This window comes from Emydura macquarii, unplaced genomic scaffold (genome assembly GCF_026122565.2).
Source record: "Emydura macquarii macquarii isolate MOO-44397 ecotype Brisbane River unplaced genomic scaffold, CSIRO-AGI_Emac_v2 contig_3044, whole genome shotgun sequence".
NCBI classification, from domain to species: Eukaryota; Metazoa; Chordata; order Testudines; family Chelidae; genus Emydura; species Emydura macquarii.
The window spans coordinates 3,477,534-3,498,346 of record NW_027133181.1 but is presented as its reverse complement, the minus strand read 5'-3'; the positions used below and the strand labels follow the sequence as shown (position 1 = coordinate 3,498,346).

At 41.1% G+C, this 20,813-nt stretch overlaps 1 protein-coding gene across 1 annotated transcript in view; it reads right to left on the bottom strand.

Annotated features, from left to right (window-relative positions):
* Positions 1 to 20,813, bottom strand: part of HSPA4L (heat shock protein family A (Hsp70) member 4 like) — a 59,262-nt gene that overhangs the window by 34,440 nt on the left and 4,009 nt on the right. Inside the window, exons 2-8 of the mRNA XM_067530231.1 lie at positions 15,864 to 15,921; positions 14,059 to 14,199; positions 7,445 to 7,567; positions 4,984 to 5,083; positions 2,517 to 2,650; positions 1,234 to 1,478; positions 1,077 to 1,153 (exon numbers count right to left, since the gene is read on the bottom strand). Of these exons, the coding sequence (XP_067386332.1) occupies positions 1,077 to 1,153; positions 1,234 to 1,478; positions 2,517 to 2,650; positions 4,984 to 5,083; positions 7,445 to 7,567; positions 14,059 to 14,199; positions 15,864 to 15,921 (878 nt within the window). The remainder of the gene's footprint in view (positions 1 to 1,076; positions 1,154 to 1,233; positions 1,479 to 2,516; positions 2,651 to 4,983; positions 5,084 to 7,444; positions 7,568 to 14,058; positions 14,200 to 15,863; positions 15,922 to 20,813) is intronic.

Sequence of the window (20,813 nt, the reverse complement as noted above, 5' to 3'; positions counted from 1 at the left end):
CAATCCCTTTAAAAATCTAATTATATGATTTCTTTGGTGAAAATGTTTTTTATTGGCCACAATACAGAAATAAAAAACGAAAACATTCATTAGAAACGTGATGAACAATCTGCATTTGTGGTTTCAGGTCAGTGTTGCAGTTCTGGATTTGGGTCATAAAGGCATGACGGACATGCTCTCAGGTGTCAGCAATTGTATAGTGTATTCTAGCACTCAGGCTCTCTTCTCTCCTAATTTTTGCATTATCTAGTCACATTTAATAAAGCCAGCTCAAAGGATATTCACTATTTTTCCTTCCCTTTATTTTTAATATGTTTAAATAAGGGATAGGTTCTGTCCCTGTGAAAATCCATCTAGATTTACTTAAATTATACAGTCACACAAAATGACAATTTTCACATGTGCAGTAGGGTTTACAGGCTTTGCTCCTAAATTCTCATCATTCCATCTGCACTGAGCATACTCCCCAGTCTCACTGAGCACTTTTGTGAAGCAGCTACCGCAACTCTTCAAATCCTGCTGATGACCCATGTAGAGGGTTATTTCAGTAGTATGTAATTTTTTTTATTCAAGGAAAAATAGGAAGTAAGTTGCATACAAAAAGCTATGCTAAAAGAAACTTAAAGGTTGAAAATCAAGCACTTAAAAGTTAGGAAATACAAGAATTAAGGTTTCAAGGTCAGTTGCATCCATAGTGCAAGCATAATGATACTCCTTAACTGCATGATTATATTCCATTTTTTCCCTCAGATGACCATCTCATTCACCGTAGAGCACAAATGGTGCTCAGTGAATCAGGGATACATAGTGAATTGTGTGTGAATAAATGAATAAAACATTCCATAAAAATGTTATGCAATCACAAAATGCAAATAATGACCATATCATGATGTTTACATGCAAGGGGGCCAAATTAAGCTTATCTGGATAACCTTAACTGACATTTAACTTTTCAGTGCTTAGCTTTGCCCCCCTCCTTTTTTTTTTTTTAAACATTTTTTATATCTGAAAAGGTTTAGCAGCTTTTCTGTTGAGCCAGATACCAAACATAGTACCCTGCGGTAACTTCTACTTACTAGCTTGTTCCATTACTGTTCTTAGAGGAGGTTCCACTTTAGCTAGGAGAGGAGCGCACAGCTGCTCAAACTGAGCTCTGTAGAAGAAGAAATACTGTATTACAGGCAGAACTAAAACCCATCACATTCTGGTTGCAGTGAAAGTAATATGCAGTACCTGTTCATCTTACTGGAGACATCAAGGTCATCCATGAAGCACTCAATGTTAAGTGGGAGGTCAGAAGCATTTGCACTCATAAGTTTCTTCAGTTTTTCACTTTCCTGATACAAGCGCAGCAGTGCCCGAGCATTCTCTTTAACATTCAATTTATATTTTGTCTTGAATTCCCCACAGAAGTAATCTACTAAAGCCTCATCAAAGTTTCTGCCACCCAAAAAAGGGTCAAAGGTAGTAGCCAAGACCTGCATAGAAGTGAAATATGTCAAGTTATCTACTGATCCTCTACCTCCTGCCAAAGCAGCACACACCATAATGCTCCCCTCCACTCCGTTAAGCTTACAGGGAACACAGAACTGAGCAGTTTTGGACAAACAGAAGGAAGAATTGCGATCTCTATCGTGTCATGCTGCAATCTTTTTGCATCAATATGTCATTCCAATGAGTAAGTAAAATATGCTAAAACCCTTTCTTGCTTAAGTGTCCCATGGGGTAGGCATGCCCCTTCTAAAAACACAAGTTGTTCAGAGCACAACATGCCTAAGGTATTTATCTGAAAGAACTGAGACCACAAAACAGTTCAATTTTTCACACAATTTTTGTAGCCAGTGTGTTTTGTTACTGAAGACAAACAGTTTAAGTAAAAAAGAATTAACCCACCATTGCCCCAGACTTGGAAGAAGAAAGTCTTCAAAGTACAAAACAAGTACAAAACTAAAATTATTGAGTTAAGCATACTTAGCAAATATCCTTAAGTTTGAGTTCAGAGCCAACTCCCTTACCCCACTCCGCCAATAGAAGGCTGGGAAAAGTGCAGTTCAGGTATAGCCTACTTCATTTCTCAAGAGAGTTCAACAAGGCATTTATACTGGAGAGGAGTTAGAGAAGTTGGTTCTGTGACTTCTCCAGTTAGAGATGAAATAATTGTACTTTTGGTCTATAATAGGACTTTAAAGGCCATGCACACACTTTCCAATTGCTAATTTCTACTCAAAGAGATTCTTTCGTTGTGTGACTAGGCATTCTCCTTCTATAGTGAGCTGCTGATGCAATGCCATGAAGAATAATAATTTAACAGCCAGAATGCAAGAAAGGTTTTATTAGCTACTACCATTTCATACATATTTACTACAAACAGGTTTGCCCACAACAGGCATAACATTTATCCATTCAGAAATGCACTCCACTGAACAATTTCCTGGGCATTGTCCCAGTTAAGCAAGACTACTGTTATCAAAGTTATCCTAGCCTATGGCGCAACAGTGTTGTAAGAATAACCTTACCTTCAGTTTTCCTTTGTTAAAAGCACAAACTGAAACTTGGTATGCAGAATGCCCCATATCTACAAAGACTATATTTCTTGGTTTCTCCTCCAAGGCTGGTAGATCTTGCTTATAAATTCCATAAGCTAATGCAACTGTAAAAAAATATATCAGATGTCTCAGGTCATTTCCAATAATTTAACACAAACAGGGTTTGTTTTTTTAGAAAGCCTAACTTTAGGGTCTAATTTGTTGAAAAACTGGGTTTGTATACAAAAATTCACAATAATTTGTGATAATACAAACAGCTTAAATACATAATACAAATTTGTGATAATACAAATCAACTTATAAACAACTTCTCATTGTTAACATTGAATAATTTTGTTTTAAAATGACAAACATGCCATTAATAGGACAACAAAGATACAACTTTAGCCACGTGCTGCAAACTCTTATGCACGTGCTTAACTTTAAGGACAAGCAGTACTATTGGAATTGGTGGGATTATTCATGTAAGCAAAGTTATGTATCAATTTAGATGTTTGCAAGGTCAACTTCAATATTGTGTTTTTTTCCTTCAGCAGTTTTGTAAAATTCAAATAAAGACTTACTCCTGGAAGGCTATCTTAAGAGCCTTTATAATTTAATCAATCAATTTAATCTAAAATTGCAATAGCCTTAATCAAGCTAGTTTTACAAAGTCTTACCTAGATGATTTTTTTTTTCCTCCCAACCAAGTGATTTAAAAAGTCACTGAGTTAAATCAGTCACTTGAATCCGACACAATTTACCCTGCTTTGACACTCCTACAATGGAAGCATCTTAACGCAGCCACTCTTCTTTTGACAAATGAGAATTTGATCCACTTTCTGCTGTAATCAACCACGGCTCTCAAACTGGCTGAAGAATTTGTAATACAGCAATGGACAACTCGAATAAGCAAATTACTCACTCATACAAATTATATTTGTGCCAATGCTATAATTGTGCAATCAGACAAATGATCGACTCTGGGTTGGCACAGGCTGGATAAGAAGCAGAGATAGATACGTACCTAAATTTGAGGTGGAGAAAAAATCTGATTTGGAAGGAGACTTTATAATGACTATAATGACCACATGGTAAACAAGAGATGCACATATTTTTGCACCTGTTAATTAAGGTATAATGGATCCAGTTGCCGGGGGAGGCAAGTACTTGAAAAGCACACTAGCAAATTTGATGGTGACCCTGGCTTTGGAGTGTAAAGGCAGACACTACATCACGGTTGATAGAGAAAAAACAGATTTGAACATCCTATTCCAAGGTCAGAGTTTATTCTTTAGTGCCTCCAATGATTTTGGGGAATGAAACTGGTAATAATTCATCTTCCACAACTTCTTTTCAGGTAAATAAGGAACAGTAATTTTTCATGATGAAATTATTTTAGAATTAATGATCTATTAATAAAGGCAAAGGCAGTCATGGCTACTGTAGTAAGCATTTCAACACAATTTATATTATTCTTGTTTTCAAATATGAATTAAAATGTGACTTCCTATCGTAATATATATTTAAACCATGCATTAGTAGGACTTAATCAAAACCAGATAAAAGTTTGAAACATTGCATGGTCATACGCCACCATGCAGATTAGTACTCGGCTTGACCTGGAGAATCTGACAGTTGTATTGAAGTCATTTCTAACTATACTCAGTAAGAATCTGCTCTCACTTGGAGCCCCACAGAGTCCAACTGGACTAATCAGCTGCCTGCAGGATTGAGGCCTCAAAGGAGCAGTAAAGATTATTATTTCTAGATATATTTTTCTTGTATTTTATTTAATTTGTAGGAACCATTTGCCCTGAGACTTGAATCCTTCATCCGTTTCTTAAATATTAGCTTGTGACAAAATAAATATCTGAATGACACTTGTGTGTGATCGCATCTTTTCTGCAGCACATCCATCTCCCTGAAACTAAACGTTATTAAGAAGAGCTATCTGGTCTCAAACTATAGACAAAGCATCCTGTGGTACAGTGCTTGGAATGCAGCAGTCATGGTTTAAATGATTAAGTCCAATACCAAAAAACACCACCTCCCACAGTTTTCTTTTAAAAATTGGAGAACACTACTACAGATGTAGTTATTTTAACTGGACTTTCAGAAGAGAAAAGGCATAACCACAGAAAGCGAAATCATCAATATTTTGTAGGTTACTTTATACTAGGGATGTAAATATCGGTTAGAAAAGGTAATCATTTAAACTATTAACATTATATTGGTTAACTGTTTAACTCAAATAAGAGCCCATGCCACCAGTTAACCAAGTATTAGTCTTAACCGGTAAGACTATTTAGTATTTTACATTCCTACTTTATACGTTTCAACCATACCATTGGTTATTTAATGATTATTCAGAAATATTCCAAGTTTAAGAGCTTAGACTGTAAAAACAGTGTTACACAGTTATTCCTGGTCTGTTTCTAGCAAGAAGAATATTTACCTGCTGTAGTTTCATTCATCAGCCTCAGACAGTTTAAACCTGCAACCTGTGCAGCTGCCATCACAGACCTTCTCTCAGTATCAGTGAAAAAACTAGGGATCTGTTTTCAAAAAAAAACGTTGTACTACATTATACAAATCTCCGGGCACACAAAATCCTATGCTCACTTTAAAAATTAACATATCCATAAAACAAAACAATTTCACAAATTTGACTAACACGGACATTTTTGAAAAGCCAATCATATTTAGTTAATACAACAGAATGATTAAAATTGTTAGATCTTTTAAAAAGTTATTTTATTACAAGTTCTAATTACCCAGATTAAGACAAATATATATCCTGCACTGTAAAGACTTACAGCATCAGTGAAAGTCTAGATGCAATATGCACAAGTGTTTTTAAACACGCACTAGATTTAAAATGTTTAACACTAAAAAAATCCCAGATTGCGTAAGATTTCAAGAAACAAGCTTTAGATTTTAGTAAAGAGGGTCTGTGTCTTATTTATATGGCACATATTAGGCTACGTCTACACTACAAAGTTATGTAGACTTAAGTTACGTTGAAGTACAGCCACCGCAGTAATTAAAAACTGCTGCTGCACGTCCACACTATACTCCTGGTGTCAGTGGAGTTCATCTACAATAGCAGCTCTTGCATCGACAGAGAAGTAGCTTATCCCACTGTGCAACCGCAGGGTGCTTTGGGAAGGTTTTGCAATGCCTCATGGGGGCAGGTACAGTGTCACACGACGAACGTTTCTTGATACCATCATTCCATGGGCATTCTACTAGATTACCAGCCACTTTTCAACTGCACTGGCTATAACAGGAGCTCAATGGGAGAGAGGCTATTTCGCTGGGGAATGCCTTGAAGGAGCATATTAACACTGAACCACAATGTGTGTTGCTTAGTGTGCTGAGCCTGGCACTGTTTGCACTGTGCTATGAACCTTGTAATGATTGATGTGTGTGCCCAAAAAGTAATACATTTTAAATCACTTTTTAAGGTAGCACTCAGTAATATGCCCAAGCATTTTTGAACAGTAACACAAGAAGCCCACCGAAGGAGTGTGTGACAGGAAGTGAGTGTGAGTGTATTGGGGGAGCGTGTGTCCAAATGCTGCCTCTTTAAGTATAGCACTCACCAGCTCGAACTCTTGTTCAGACAGCAGCTGGAAGTAATGAATCATGAGGCAGAAGCTGGTGCACCCCTGCGCCCCCACCCCAGTTCAGTGGAGTCAAGTACACTGGCAGGAGGAGGGGGACACTTCAACATCTACCCGCCTCCCTCCTTGGATCTGCACAGCACATCAGGAGTCTCTTCTCCCCACCCCTCCCTAGCAGCAACCCGTCCTGACTGCTGCTGCAGTCACAGTGCCAAGTAGAGAGCAGGGTTCCATGTTAATGTTTTGATTCCATGATTCCATCTGAGTTCTCCCACAGCCTTCTCTCCTCACTGACCAAGGAGATTCCCCAACCCTCCCCCCGTAGTCCAGACAGGAGTGCATTTGCTGCTGGCTCTCTGCAGGGCAGTATTTATGTGAGCTCTCCATGCTGTGCAATTTCAAAACATCCTGGAGCTTTGAAAGAGGGTCACATGCCTGTGTATCTGAATGCAGAGCATCACAGTTCAAAACGATGAGCAGAGCAGTCAGTGGGCATTGTGGGATAGCTCCTGGAGGCAAATTATGGTGATATGACCGCAGTATCTACACTGACACTTTGCCAATTTAACTTTGCCGCAAAAAGCTCTACGCCTCTCGTCAAGATGGTTTTATTTTGTTGGCAAAGCAGAAGAGATTTGTCAGTAGGAGGAGCATTTTAGTGGGTACGTTTCCACTGTTTTGTTGACAAAAGCTGACTTTTGCCAACAAAACTGTGTTGTGTAGACAAGGCCTTACATTGGCACCCAAAATGCACTATGCAAACTATATTTTACATTGTAGTTCCACAAGCAAAAAGAGCTGAGAGATTTTGTAGAATATTTGCAGGTTAGCTATAGCTCTCAGGCTTCAGGAGAACTGCCAGTGGGGCCCTCACAATTAAAGTTTAGGCACTTCTGGTTTATGCTTCTTGTACAGTAGGTCTAACTACAGGAAGGGAGAAATTCTGTAGCATGTGTCAGGAAGCCTCCAGCTGTATCAAAGCCTGTCTTCATCTCAGAAACATCACAATGTAATCAAGCAAATTTTGGCTCTTAACCCTACAGAGTATAAAATCTCTACACAAGACCTGCCCGTAATTTTTTTGGTGAATAGGTATCAATAGGTATCCAATTTTTTTGGTGATATAAAAATATATTGTGCTTTTCAGCATACATTTACAGTTTTGTTTTTTCCTCTGGGTGATTTTTGGCAGCACCTCACCAGGATTTTTCCAATTAACATGCCATTACAATATACTGTTTACATACAGTTAGCCATATGTAGAACTCTGGTAAATATAATACAACTTACAGAAATCACACAGTCTGCCACTGGTTTTTTGAGTGCGCTTTCTGAAGTCTCTTTAAGTTTGGCCAATAGCATTCCTGTAACCTGTTCAATTGCAAATGGTCTCTCTTCATCTAGGTAACGCACCTGAAACAAAGATTAAACAATTGCAAAGCAAACATGAATATTTTCACAGTACAAAGAAATGTTTCATTTTATTGGTTGTTTCAACCCAATGTTTCTTTGATCTTTAAGTCTTAAGTACAACCACCTTGTAGGTGGACAGTAGGTATTTCACACTAACAAGATAGCATCTAATTATTTTAAACAGACAGTTTTCTAAAATGTTTTCTCAAAACTTCAAACAGGAGCAGGAAAACTGATGTATTCAAACTAGCATGAACTAAACATGTCATATGTCCAATAAGAAAACAAACCAATGTCCTCCCAGAGATAAAAAGTCACATGTTGTTTGGATTTCTCTTCTAGAGTTTGTCTAATTTAGATTTCAATCTCTTCTGAGCAGGAACATACCTAAGTTTTTCACCAAGCCATGAGCCCAGATTGCACTCAAAAAAAACCCAAACAAGTGACGCTATGGCTACACATTGCTTATTCCAACTTCAAGGATTTGAGTTGGTCTGGTGCATTTGTACACAGAAATCCTTGAGGGATCTGTATTAACTTGGGGGACATTCAAAGCAATTAAGTGTCTGTTAAAAAAGTAGCCAACATACACAAAGACCACCAGTTAAATATTAATAATACTGCACAACTCAGGACTGTACCACCTATCAAATACATACTAATAGGACAGTAGTTAAAATGATTACATCACAGGATGGGGTTCCATACAGGCTAAAGAGAAAGGACGGAGATTTAATAAGAGAGTATTACACACACGTGTCGACATAGGGCAAGATAATCTGGTGTTGCTACAACCCAATATTCTAAATCATATTAGGACTTATCTACACAGTCTGTTAATGCTTTGAAAGAGCAGTATGTCAAAGTACACTATGGAATTTTTAGTGCATGGTAGCAGGGGCCACACAGCTAGTTACATGCAGCGGTCAATTAAAACCCCCAGCTTTCCACTCACTAACAGACCATGTAGACTTATAAGTATAACACAAGCACTTAATTTTGAGTCAAACTAAGTAAGACTTTTATCTTGCTGCACTTAAGTATTCACAGTTTAAACTATCAAGCCAATTTTCCCCTCGAACTTGACTTCTATAGATCCAAGTCAGAGTTAAAAAAAGCAGCCAAGTTAAAGATCATGCACTAAATTGTACTGTATCTGAAGGTAATCAGCTAAATTTGTTTAATAGTGAGCATGAGACAAAACAGCCGTAGACAAACTCGATAAAACACCAATGACATCCAAGGTAGAATCGCGAAGAAGAGCTGATGTATGAACAGTTACTTTGGAGAAAAATGCTTTTCATTTTTGTCCTGGTGTAAGAACCTACTAGGGGCAATGAGAGAATGAAATGCCTAAGTAGCAGTCTATATGGAGGGCCTGAAAAACACTCCAGAACTTGCTAATGAATCAGAAGACAGAAGCAGTTAAGTTCTTTACAGCAGTTTTTTGGTCAACTCAGAGGTGGTCAGAACTGAGACCACATAAGAAAAGACTGAACGCTCTCCTTACACCAAGTCCTGGAGTCCCTGCTCATACTAATATGCAGACCTTAATCCCTTATATGTTAAACAGAAAGCTGAACATACCAGAACTTGAGTACTGCCCCAATAAGGATGAGGAAAAGCAACTAAAGCCTTTAACCACATTTTGTAACACTGGAAATACGTTGACCATTGTTTGATATTCATCTGTGTACTGCAGCAAGAATATCAACCATATAAAGGCTAAATTTAGCTACTATCTTTGACTAATTCTCACCTCAAGAGTATAGATAACAAGTAGATAGGTAATAGGAGCAGGATTACAAAAAACTGTTACCTACCTTTTCATAACTCTTGTTCTTTGAGATGTGTTGCTCATGTCCATTCCAAGGTGTATGCACGCCCCACACAGTCATCGGAATGTTTTTCCCCTAGTGGTACCCGTCAGGTCAGTGCAGACGTCTCCCGGAGTCATGCCTCCATGGCACCATATACAGGGCCCCACTGATTCTTCAGTTCCTTCTTGCCAGCTGGCTCTGACAGAGGGGAAGGAGGATGGGTCTTGGAATGGACTTGAGGAACACATCTCAAAGAACAAGATAGGTAACCTTTTTTCATCTTCGAGAGGCTTGCTCATGTCGATTCCAAGTAGGTGACTCCCAAACGGACCAAAGAAAGAGGTGTCAAGAGTTCACGTAATCGCTGACTGAAGCAGCACTCTGCTGAATGCTGCATTGTCCTTGACCTACTGGGTGATGGCATAATGTGAGGTGAATGTACGGATCGATGAACATGTTGCAGCCCTACAGCTCCCATGTAGGAACATGCACCAGGAATGCTGACAAGGCCTGTGCCCTTGTAGAGTGTGCTGTCAATGCTGGGGCTGGTACCTTTGCCAGGTCATAGCAAGTCCCAATGCAGGACATGATCCATGATGAAATCCTCTGGGACAACACTGGAAGACCCTTCATCCTGTCTGCTACTGTGACAAAGTTGGTTTGACTTATGAAATGGTCTTGTCCTTTCGATATAGAAAGCCAGTTCCCACCGGACATCTAGGGAAGGGAGACTTTGTTCCCTGCTATTGGCATGTGGTTTAGGGAAGAATACTGGGAGGAAGATGTCCTAGTTCGTATGGAACTGGGATACCACCTTAAGGGAGAAAGGCTGGATGAGGTCACAACTGGACCTTGTCCTTATGGAACGCCATGTATGGAAGTTCAGATGATAGAGCCTTGAGCTCAGACACCCTCCTAGCTGAGGTTGTCACGACCAGGAATGCCAACTTCCATGTCAGGTAGAGGAGCAAGCATGTTGCTAAGAGCTCAAAGGGAGGCCCCCACTAGCCTGGAAAGCATCAGGTTAAGGTCCCATGCCAGTACCGGATGGTGAACTTGGGGATATAACTTGTCCAGCCCCTTGAGAAAACTGGTCATCATTGAATTAGCAAAGACTGATTGACCATCCACCCGAGGATGGAATGCAGAGATCGTCACTAGGTGCACCTTTATGGATGACACTGCCAGACCTAGTACCTGCTTCAAGTGCAGCAGATAGTCCAAAAGGACTAATGCTGCTTGTGTTGGAGGGGTGCCATTTTGCATTGCCCAAATGGAAAACCTCTTCCACTTGGCCAAGTACGTAGCCCTGGTGGACGGTTTCCAGCTGCCGAGGAGGACCTCTCTGACAGGCCACGAGCATATAGACTCCATGGGATTGAACCATAAAGATTCCACGCTGTGAGGTGGAGAGACTCAAGGTTGGGTTGTTGGAGGTGGCCATAGTCCTGTGTGTTGTATACCAATGCTATCAGTATGATAGATGCTCTGTCCCTTCCAATTTTGAGCAGGACCTTGGGAATGAGCGGGAACACGTAAAGCAGGTGGCCCTTTGAAGGAAGGAGGAATGCATCTGCGATTGAGCCCAGGCTGTTGTTCAGGAGTGAACAAAAAACTGTTGACACTTCCTGTTGAGTCTTGTTGCAAACAGATTTACTTGGGGAACTCCCCACTGCTGGAAGATGCTGTTCACAACATCCGGGCAAACAGACCACTTTTGGCAGTGGAAGGATCTGCCATTTCATTCTGGGATCCAAGAAGATAAGATGCCTTTAGGTGTTTGGAGTGAGCTATGCAGAAATCCCAGAGTTTTGAGGGCTTCTTGACATAGGGGAGAGGAGCACGCTCCACTCTATCTGTTTATATAAAATATCGCTGGTTGTATTGTCAGTCATGACTGATACGCATCTGGAAGATTTGGCATGCTAAGTGAACCACTTTCAGCTCCCCGACATTGATGGGGAGTGATAGCTCTGCTCGAGTCCAAAGGCCTTGAGTCCTCAGGGTTCCTAGATGCACTCTCCACCCCAACCTTGAGGCACCTATGACTAGACACAACAATGGCTGGGGTTTGGAGAAGGGCACTCCCACACATACTGAGTGAGGGTTGAGTCACCACAGAAAGAACTTGATGACCTGAGGAGGAAGTGAAACTACTTGTCTAGTTTGTCTTTTTGGCCAGTATGCTGATGCCAGCCAAGCCTGGAGAAGTCTGAGCTGCAGCCTCACATGCTGGACCACATACATGCAGGACGCCATGTGACCTAGGAGCTCTGCGCCATCATGGTGGGAAAGCATCTGAAGTCCCCTATGATGGCACAAATGGTCTGGAAGCAAGACTCTGGCAGAAGTGCACTGGCCTGAACTGAGTTTAGGGATGCTCCTATAAACTCTATTCTTTGGGTAGAGGACCAAAGTCAACCTGGGTACGTTTAAGCTGTAGCCCCAGTCTGTTGAAGGTTGACTTTATCAGGTTGACATGTGCCTACATCTGCTCCCTGGAGCGGCCCTTGACAAACCAGTTGTCAAGATACAGGAAAACTTGTACCTGTTGTCTCCTTAGGAAGGCAGCAACAACCCCCATACACTGGTGAACACTCAAGAGGCTGGGCCGAAGGGGAGGCTGTGAACTGATGTGTGGTTTACTACAATCCTGAGGAACCTTCTGTGGGACAGGACTACTGATATATGAAAATATGTCCTTCAAGTTGAGGGCGGCATACCAGTGCCCCAGATCCAGAGAGGGGATAATGGTGGCCAAGGATACCATGCAGAACTTCAGTTTCTCCATGCATCTGCTTAGGTTTTGCAGGTTGAGAATGGGTCTGAGACCCCCCCTTGGCCTTTGGGATTAGGAAACATCAAGAGTAAAAACCCTTTTCCCTTAGTTTCTGAGGAACCTCCTCTACTACTCCTGCTCTTAGGAGCCTTTGTGTCTCCTACATACAGAGTTGCTCATGAGAGGGGTCCCTGAAGAGGGATGGGGAAGGAAGATAGAAGGGAGGATAAAACTGCTGAGTAGATTGTGCCTTAAAATGCTCCCTTTGGGTGGATGTGTATGAAGCCTTAAAGGATTTCAATGTTGCTCTTGAACCCTTGGGAGTCCCATCTGCTCCGAAAACAATCCCAAACAGCAAGTCTTGAATTGTTTGTTGGACCTCTGGGGGGAGACCCGACACAGCCAAGAGTGAGATGGTGCCAGAGAGCAGTGCTGAGAGGAAGGCAACCAGTGCCACATCATGGAAGGCTTGCCTCTAGCCAGCACCATGCTTTGCTGCAGTGCTGGAAGTCTTAATTCTAGCACTCTCGGTATTCTGACGGGGGACTGCTGTGCCATCCTGGCTATCAAGTCCCTGGATGCCTCAAAGTGTCACACGTGGAAAAGAGGTCCAACTTTTCCACCTGAGTCTCCCTTATGGGTAAGTCCATTGGTGCTGGACTCGACAGAGCCCTCTGCAGATCCCATGCTGTCGGTGCCACCTCCGGTGGGGTAGGCACCAGGTGCCCCGGTGCAGGATGCACACCATTAGCGCTGTCCCTCCCACTGTCTTCACTGCAGGCAAACGCCCTCTATCAGTCTTTTTATGCCTCTTGTGAGACACCAGACTGGGGAATGCTGGTGCCAGGGTTCTTTCGGTGTCGAGTTCTTTGTTGGCACAGTAGACTCTCTAATAGAGGCCGGTGCACTCCACACCGAGGTACAGGGTGCCTGAGTGGCATGGAGTCAGTTGGGGATGGAAAGCTGACTCCATGAGAAGGTGTTTTAGTCTAAAGTTCCTCTCCTTCTTGGTCCTAGGATGGAATCCCTTGCAAATCCTACAGAGATGAGTCTGGTGAGATTCCCCCAGACACTTCAGGCAGGATTCATGGGGATTGCCCTTTGGCATAGGGTTGAATGCTTGGGACTGAGGCATTCCCCGGTTCCCAGGTGGGAGGAAGACACAGTGGGAGGGAAGCCCCCAAAGAAAACTTTAGCTAACTAATTCTAATCTAACTATTTACAGGAATCACAGTAGACAACCACTGGGGAAACACTTGCCGAAGCAAAAGAAGACAGAAGCTCCAACGACCATCACAGACGATAAGAAGGAACTGAAGAGGCAGTGGGGTCAGCAGGACCCTATATATGGCACCATGAAGGTGCGACTCTAGGGAGCACCTGCACCAACCTAACGGGTATCACTAGAGGAAAAACCTACCAACAATTGTGCATGCAACGCACACACCTACTAGGAATTGACATGAGTAAGCACTTGAAAAATAATTTTGACTCTGTCTTTTTCTGATGTAGGTCCACTAGAGGTGGCCAGTTAATGTTCTTTGAAAGTAAACACTGAGTTTATTTGCTCCCAGTCCTCACTCATGAGAATTTTGATTTTGTCATCAAACAAGCAGAATGCAAAACAGCACACACTTCTTGCCCTCTGTTTTCCAGAGAGTCTTCTGTAAGACAACTCCTCCTTTTATTTCCTATCCTATGGTGGATGGATATGCATATATACAGAGCCTTTTTTATAGAATTTAAGAAAATTAAAATAGAAAGCTGGGTGAAGCAATTTCATTTGGCAGTAAAGTACAGTCAAACAGAATCCCTATTTGCTTGTCAAGATAAATTATGCAGATTATGCATGGAAATAGCTGCAAACAGTGCATGGAAACGACAAAACTCACTTTTACTCCTGCACTCCCATTCGGCATCTTTTGAAGCTCATAGGGAAGTTTGACCCTTTCAGCTTGTATGTAAGGATCATCAAATGCTCTTCCATGCATTTTTTTGAAGCCATGTAATGTATTCTTTACGTTTGTGACAATCTGTGGAAAATAAATGTGTTATGACAGGCATACCAGAAAACAGAAAATATGACATCTCTTTATCTCAGTGTGGCTTTAAGTTCAGAATAGGAACTGGTGGCCTTCTATGAACATGAACTTCCAGCATTTAAGCAACGTATCCTTCTCCTCACTTCCCATTGAACACAACTGTTTTTAAGCGTGTCACTTCATTTTACTTATGACATCAATTACTAGACTCAAATCCACTTCCCATGTCTAAGTCAATATTCATTTCACTAGTTTTCCCCCCTCATCTTAAAAGGAACTTCCTGTTATACCCAATTTGAACAGTGAATTAATTACAGACTAGTGCAATGACTGAACTACAAACTTTACATGCAACTACCTTAACAATGTTATTTAAACATGATAAAGGTTTAGTTAAAGCTTTGGTAATTTTCAGGGCTTAAAGTACCCAAAAATGTTTGTCTTAATTCAGATCCCAATTCAAAATGAACGCTCCCCCTTACCTACTCTCTCAGTATTTTGAGGTAGTGATTTAAAACAGATTTTAAAGCTTGACTTTTTTTTGAAAGAATTTGCTCATTTTGTTTTTTAATAAATTCAGGAATTGAAACCAATTACAACTGTACTCCAGTCTTTGAAAGTGCACCTTGTATTTACTAGCCTGAGAATTAAGCCTATTAGTTGGAAGCCAATGTGAAATTTTAGGGGCCCCACCTCCAGCAATATCCAGTGGCTGTGTTCTGATGAGCTGTGCAGAGCTGCTGAAAATGATGGTCCACCTGTCCCTGGAACACACCTGAAGACTCCATTCCTTTGGCTAATAGGTATAAGACAATTTGAAATTCAACTACCCACCTTCTGGGAAGAGACAGGAGAAGTTCTCTCCCTCTTACTTCACAACTTCCTGACTAGGGTACATGTGAATGTAGAGGGTAGAGGATATCCTCTGCTATTATTTCCACTCCCTAGATTCTGCTGCAAGAGGTCTCTTTTACTCCTCCCTGATTTTTTTTAAGGTATTTCAGTAACAGTAAAAGTCCCATCCTTTGCTTCTGCTCTTAGTTTTCCCAAGAAGCAGCAAGTGAAATTACAAAGATCACCAATTTTAGTGCTGTCCAGAGTTCTGAACAGAGATAGTGGAACTGATGAGTCTGAATTTCACTATACGGTCTGGGAACACTACAGGCAGCAGCACAGACATTTTTATTGTGTCTATAGATTCAGAAAGACAGCATTGCTTCAGTTTTCATGTCCAAACTATAAGGGCCAGAAACTTTTCTAAATGGAAGATAACACTTCAGAAATTGAAGACTTGAGCTTATACCCATTGTCCTCTCCCCACTAAGGAAAGTCTCTTATTCTTCACTAGCGACAGACCAATTCCAACATTACTCCCTGTCATTCCTCTAAAACGGAAAAAAAAAACCCAAAACAAACGAATCAAGAATTAACAAGAGGCAATATTTCAATTAGTTTTTAACAGAAAGGAGTACAGCCTAATTGTTACCAATTATCACTAACCGAGACAAGGACATCTTAAGCATATATTTTAAGTTAAAATATGAAATAATATATCAGATTTCTTGACCCTTACACTTCCCTCACAATTCAGCAGGAAATGAGTAATTTAAAGATTGCTTAATTTCCTGTAAAGTAGTATGTTTAGATCCACTTACCTGGCTTTTTGCTGCATTTCCTATGGCCCGGGTTTTGGATCCTAGAGATATACAAGCTCTAAAGGACAGAAAGACAAATATTCAAGCTTTTAGAGGAAAAAAGTATACTTTTTTTTTTTTTTTTGGCAGAATAATCCTTAAAAATACTCCTTGAACTACTTTGTAGAATTCTTTAAAAGCCACATTAATGTTTTCTATTACCAGAAACTATTTCCCTTCCTTCACGGTAGATTAAGATCAGTTATATAGACAGGATGCTATCTTGGCACTGAAAGATTCCAAGAGGTATAATATCAAAACCTATAACCTAACCGGTAGAGTTAAGTTTTCAAAATGCATAAAGGCCTGGGAGTTTGATAAATACATTTAAATGCAACAAATGGTGTTATTAACAAGAATTACAATAAAATACATTTCATGAAGTACCTTAAACTACAAGAAAGCAAACCCCAGGTCAGTCTACCAACTAATGTCAAAATAACTCTCTCATATGGATATCTTTATAACAGAATCTATGGGGTCTCCTATATGCAGTAATCCAAATAAAGTTATGAGTTTCCACATACTGCTTCAGTTGTAAGTGTGCTAGTAGTAGTTGATGCCCAACAGCTAAAGGATTCATATGCCAGTAATAAAATATATTGCCTCTTCCAGCACATATTTTAATGTGCATTTTATTGAAAAGCACTATAAAAACTAGGCCTTATATCAGTAGATCTCAAAGTGTTTTGCAAAGCAGGTAAATACCACCCCCTCTCCTGCCATTAGACTTTCTTCTAACAGATAAAGAGGAACTGATCACAGAACTAAAGTTAATGGTAGCTCAGCTACAATGATCATGACTGGATTAGGATGTAAAAGGCTTACCACTTAAATGGAGATGGGGGGGCAGCCGCAGCTGGGTTTGGCTCCCCACAAGTGAGAGCTGGCCAGCTGCAGCTCTGCATGCGTGGGGAAGCTGCGCTGGACTCCACACCTCTCTGCAAGCAAGAGCTGCCCAACTGAGGCTCTGCACACGAAGGGGGGGAGCCACAGCTGGGTAGATCTTGCTTGGCAGTGAGGAGCCGAGTCCAGTGCAGCACCCCCTGCACATTTAACCATTTAAATGTTCTATTTTTAGACCGTTTAAACAGATTGTTAATTAAAGGAGTTTACACATCCCTAGACTGGATCACATTTATAATGTACAAGCGGAATAAAGTCCAGACCAGTAACACACACACACACACACACACACACACACACACACACACACACACACACACACACACACACACACACACACACACACACACACACACACACACTTTGTGTTACTAGGGCCAATTTCACAAAGTTGAAAACAATTATGAGAAATCAGCTGGGAGGAAGAATTTAATCAGAAAAAATGTGAACGATAATTGGAAATCATTAAAGAACACCCTTTCTAAAAGCTCAAAAAGCCACAATCGGCTAAAAAACCAACCTGGTTTAGAGGGGAAATGAAGGCAGCTATACACACACACGGAAGTTGATAATGAATATAAATCAGAAGTTAGAAATTCCAGAAAACTGACAGGGGAAGCAAAGAGACACGGAGATATCTATGGCCAGCAGTGTTAAGGACAATAAGGAGTTTTTAAAATATATTATGAACAAAAAGAACCTTGACAATGGTATTGATCCATTACTAGATGAAAGTGGTAGAATTATCAATAATTCAAAGAGATAAAAGTGTTCAACAAATATTTCTATTCTGTACTTGGGAAAAACAGGTTATATGGTCTCATCATCATATGGTGCTGATAACACTCTTTCCATTGCAGTGACTAGTATCACTGGAGGATATTAAACAGAAGCTGTTAAAGTTAGACATTTTAAAAATATCAGGTCCAGATAGCTTGCATAGAAGCCTTTTAAAAGAGAGCTCGCTGGACCATTAATGCTGATTTTCAGTAAATCTTGGAATCCTGGAGAAGTTCCAGAAGTCTGGAAGGAAGTGTACATTGTGCCAGTTTTTAAAACAGGAGGATCTGGGTAATTATAGGCCTGTCAGCCTGACATCGATCCCAGGCAAGATGGTGGAGCAGCTAATACAGTACTTGTTTAATAAAGAATTAAAAGAAGATATGGTAATACAAATCAACATGGGTTTATGGAAAATAGATCCTGTCAAACTAACTTGATTTTTTTTTTATGAGTTTATAAGTTTGGTTGAAAAGGAAATAGTGTTGATGCAATACTTCTGCTTCTGACTTGGTACCACATGACTGATTAAAAAACCAAAATACAAAATTAACATGACACACATGAAATGGATTAAAAGCTGGCTAATTGATGGGTCTCAAAATGTAATTGCAAATGAGGAATCATCATCAGAGCAGGTGTTTCCAGTTGGTCCTGCAACAATCAATTCTTGGTCCTATGCTATTTAACATTTTTATCAATGACCTGGAAGAAAATATAAAATCATCACTGATAAACTTTGCAAATGACATAAAAACTGGGGGGAGTGGTAAATAATGAAGAGGACAGGTCACTGATTCAGAGCAATCTGGATCACTTGGCAAACTGAGCACAAGCAAACAGTATGTTTTAATACAGGTAATGTAAACGTATATTCCTAGGAAGAAAGAATGTAGGCCATATGTATAGGATGGGGGACTCTATCCTAAGAAGCAGTGACTCTAAAAAAGATTTGGGGGTCATGGTAAATAATCATGGTAGACAAACTCCCAACGGGATGCTGTGCTCAACAGCAAATGTGATCCTCAGATGCATAAACAGGGCAATCTCAAGTAGAAGCAGAGAGATTATTTTACCTCTGTATTTAGCACTGGTGCAACCACTGCTGGAATGCAGTATCCAGTACTGGTGCCCACATTTCAGGTAGGATGTTGATAAATTGGAGAGGATTCAGAGAACAGCCACCAGAATGATTAAAGCAGGGGTGTCAAACATCCAGATATGTCCTGCCAACCTCTTTGGTCCGGCCCCTGGCGGCAGCGTGCGCTGCCAAGAGATCTCGCAGCATTGTACACTGGCGGCAGCAGCTCATGCTGGATATTTCTGGTGAGTTTTCTATCTGAACTGCCCAAGTCTATTTACATCTGAGGAGTACATAACAATTTCCAAACAATTTCCAAACAATGTTAGGTATGATCTTGGCACAGATTAATCCAATCAAATACTTCTTCATATATAAACATACCAAGTAAAGTTCAGCCCTGGTGTAATTCCATTGACATGAAAGGGCTTATAATCAGGGCTGAATTCAGCACCTGTTACCACAGTTATGAGAGCAAAGAGGGCTGATCTGAGTTAAGTATCATTTTCGCAGCTGAATTGTTCTCGTGAAAAGGCGCGCACTGCCGCGAGATGTCACAGCGTTGCACTCTGGCAGCAGAGAGTACAACGTCACAAGACTCGCTGCAGCGCGCACTGCCACGAGATTTGTGTACTCTGGTGGCAGCGCTCCAAAAGGCAGGAGAGTGACAGTGCAATCTTGGGGTATCGCCCAGAGCGCTGTCTGTACCAGACTGTGCTCCAAAAGGCAGGAGAGGGACAATGGGGTCTTGGGGCATTGCACTGAGCACTGTGTGTGAGACTGCGCTCCAAAAGGCGGGAGAGGGACCGTGTGGTCTTGGGGCATCGCGCAATACTATAATTCTTAATCAATGATCAATTCTTTTAATCGTATAATAGTAGTAGTTGTAGAAGTGAATTTACTGCAGTTTTTATATCAGTGATATCTAGCAAATAAAATACAATACTACATAAAAATGGCTGTGCGTAGTATTTCGATTTATGGTATGTATGGCCCACTTGAAGTACATTTAATTCAAATCTGGCCCGCCATAGCAAATGAGTTTGACACACCTGAAATAAAGAACTAGAAAATAGAGTTCCTTCAGTCTAACCCTGTCAGACCTATCTATTTAGCTTAACAAAAAGATGATTAAGGGATGACTTGATTACAGTCTGTAAATATCTACAGGAGAAACAAATATTTAACAGCCTCATCAGTCCAACAGAGAACCAAGGCTGGAAGCTGAATCTATACAAATTCAACCTGGAATTCAGGTATACATTTTTCACAATGAGGTAATTAACCATTGGAACAATTTACCAAGGTCTGTGGAAGATTCTCTATCACTGACAATTTTTAAATCAAGATTAGAGGTTTTTTCTAAAACAGGCTCGACAAACCCCAGGAACCAGGTCGCCATGGCGCCTAGAAATTTAAGTCTGGTGCCTAGTATTCCTCCGGGGGAAGCAGCTGCCGCGCTCCGGCCAGGGTGCCACTGGACCCATGTGGCAGGGCTGAGAGGGGGGGAGCATGCAGCCGCTGCGCTCTGGCCAGGGCGCCCCACCGCTGAGCCCACATTGTGGGAGAGGGGTGGAGGAAAGGGGTGGGGCCAGGAGGGGAGAGCGGCCGCTGCACTCCGGCCAGGGCACCCCGCCACTGGGCCCACATTGTGGGAGAGGGGTGGGGGGGAAGGGCCAGGGCCAGGAGGGGAGAGCGGCAGCTGCGCTCAGCCCCACTGCAGAGCCCAAGTTGTCTGGCTCCTTCATTTTTGGGCTGGCTCCTAGCTCCAAAACAAATTTGTCAAGCCCTGTTCTAAAATATATGCTGCTCTAGGAGCTCTTCTGAGGGAAATTCTATGGCCTGCATTATATAGCAGGTTAGACTAGATGATCACGATGGTCCTTTCTGGCCTTGGAATCCATGAATACCCACAAGTATTCAGAAGTCCCAATCCAATGTTCTATCCAATCCTCCAATGTGAATGTCAATATTGTAGTTTCCCTCCAGGCTCCTCTTCACTATCCCACAAAATAGAGAACCGTCATTTGGTGACTACATCCAGCAATCTCTTCTGATATGAGACTGTATTAAAGCCTGCAATATTTATGCAGATGAAATACTACAAGTACATTCTGTGTACAGCACTAATTTTTCATTTTTGA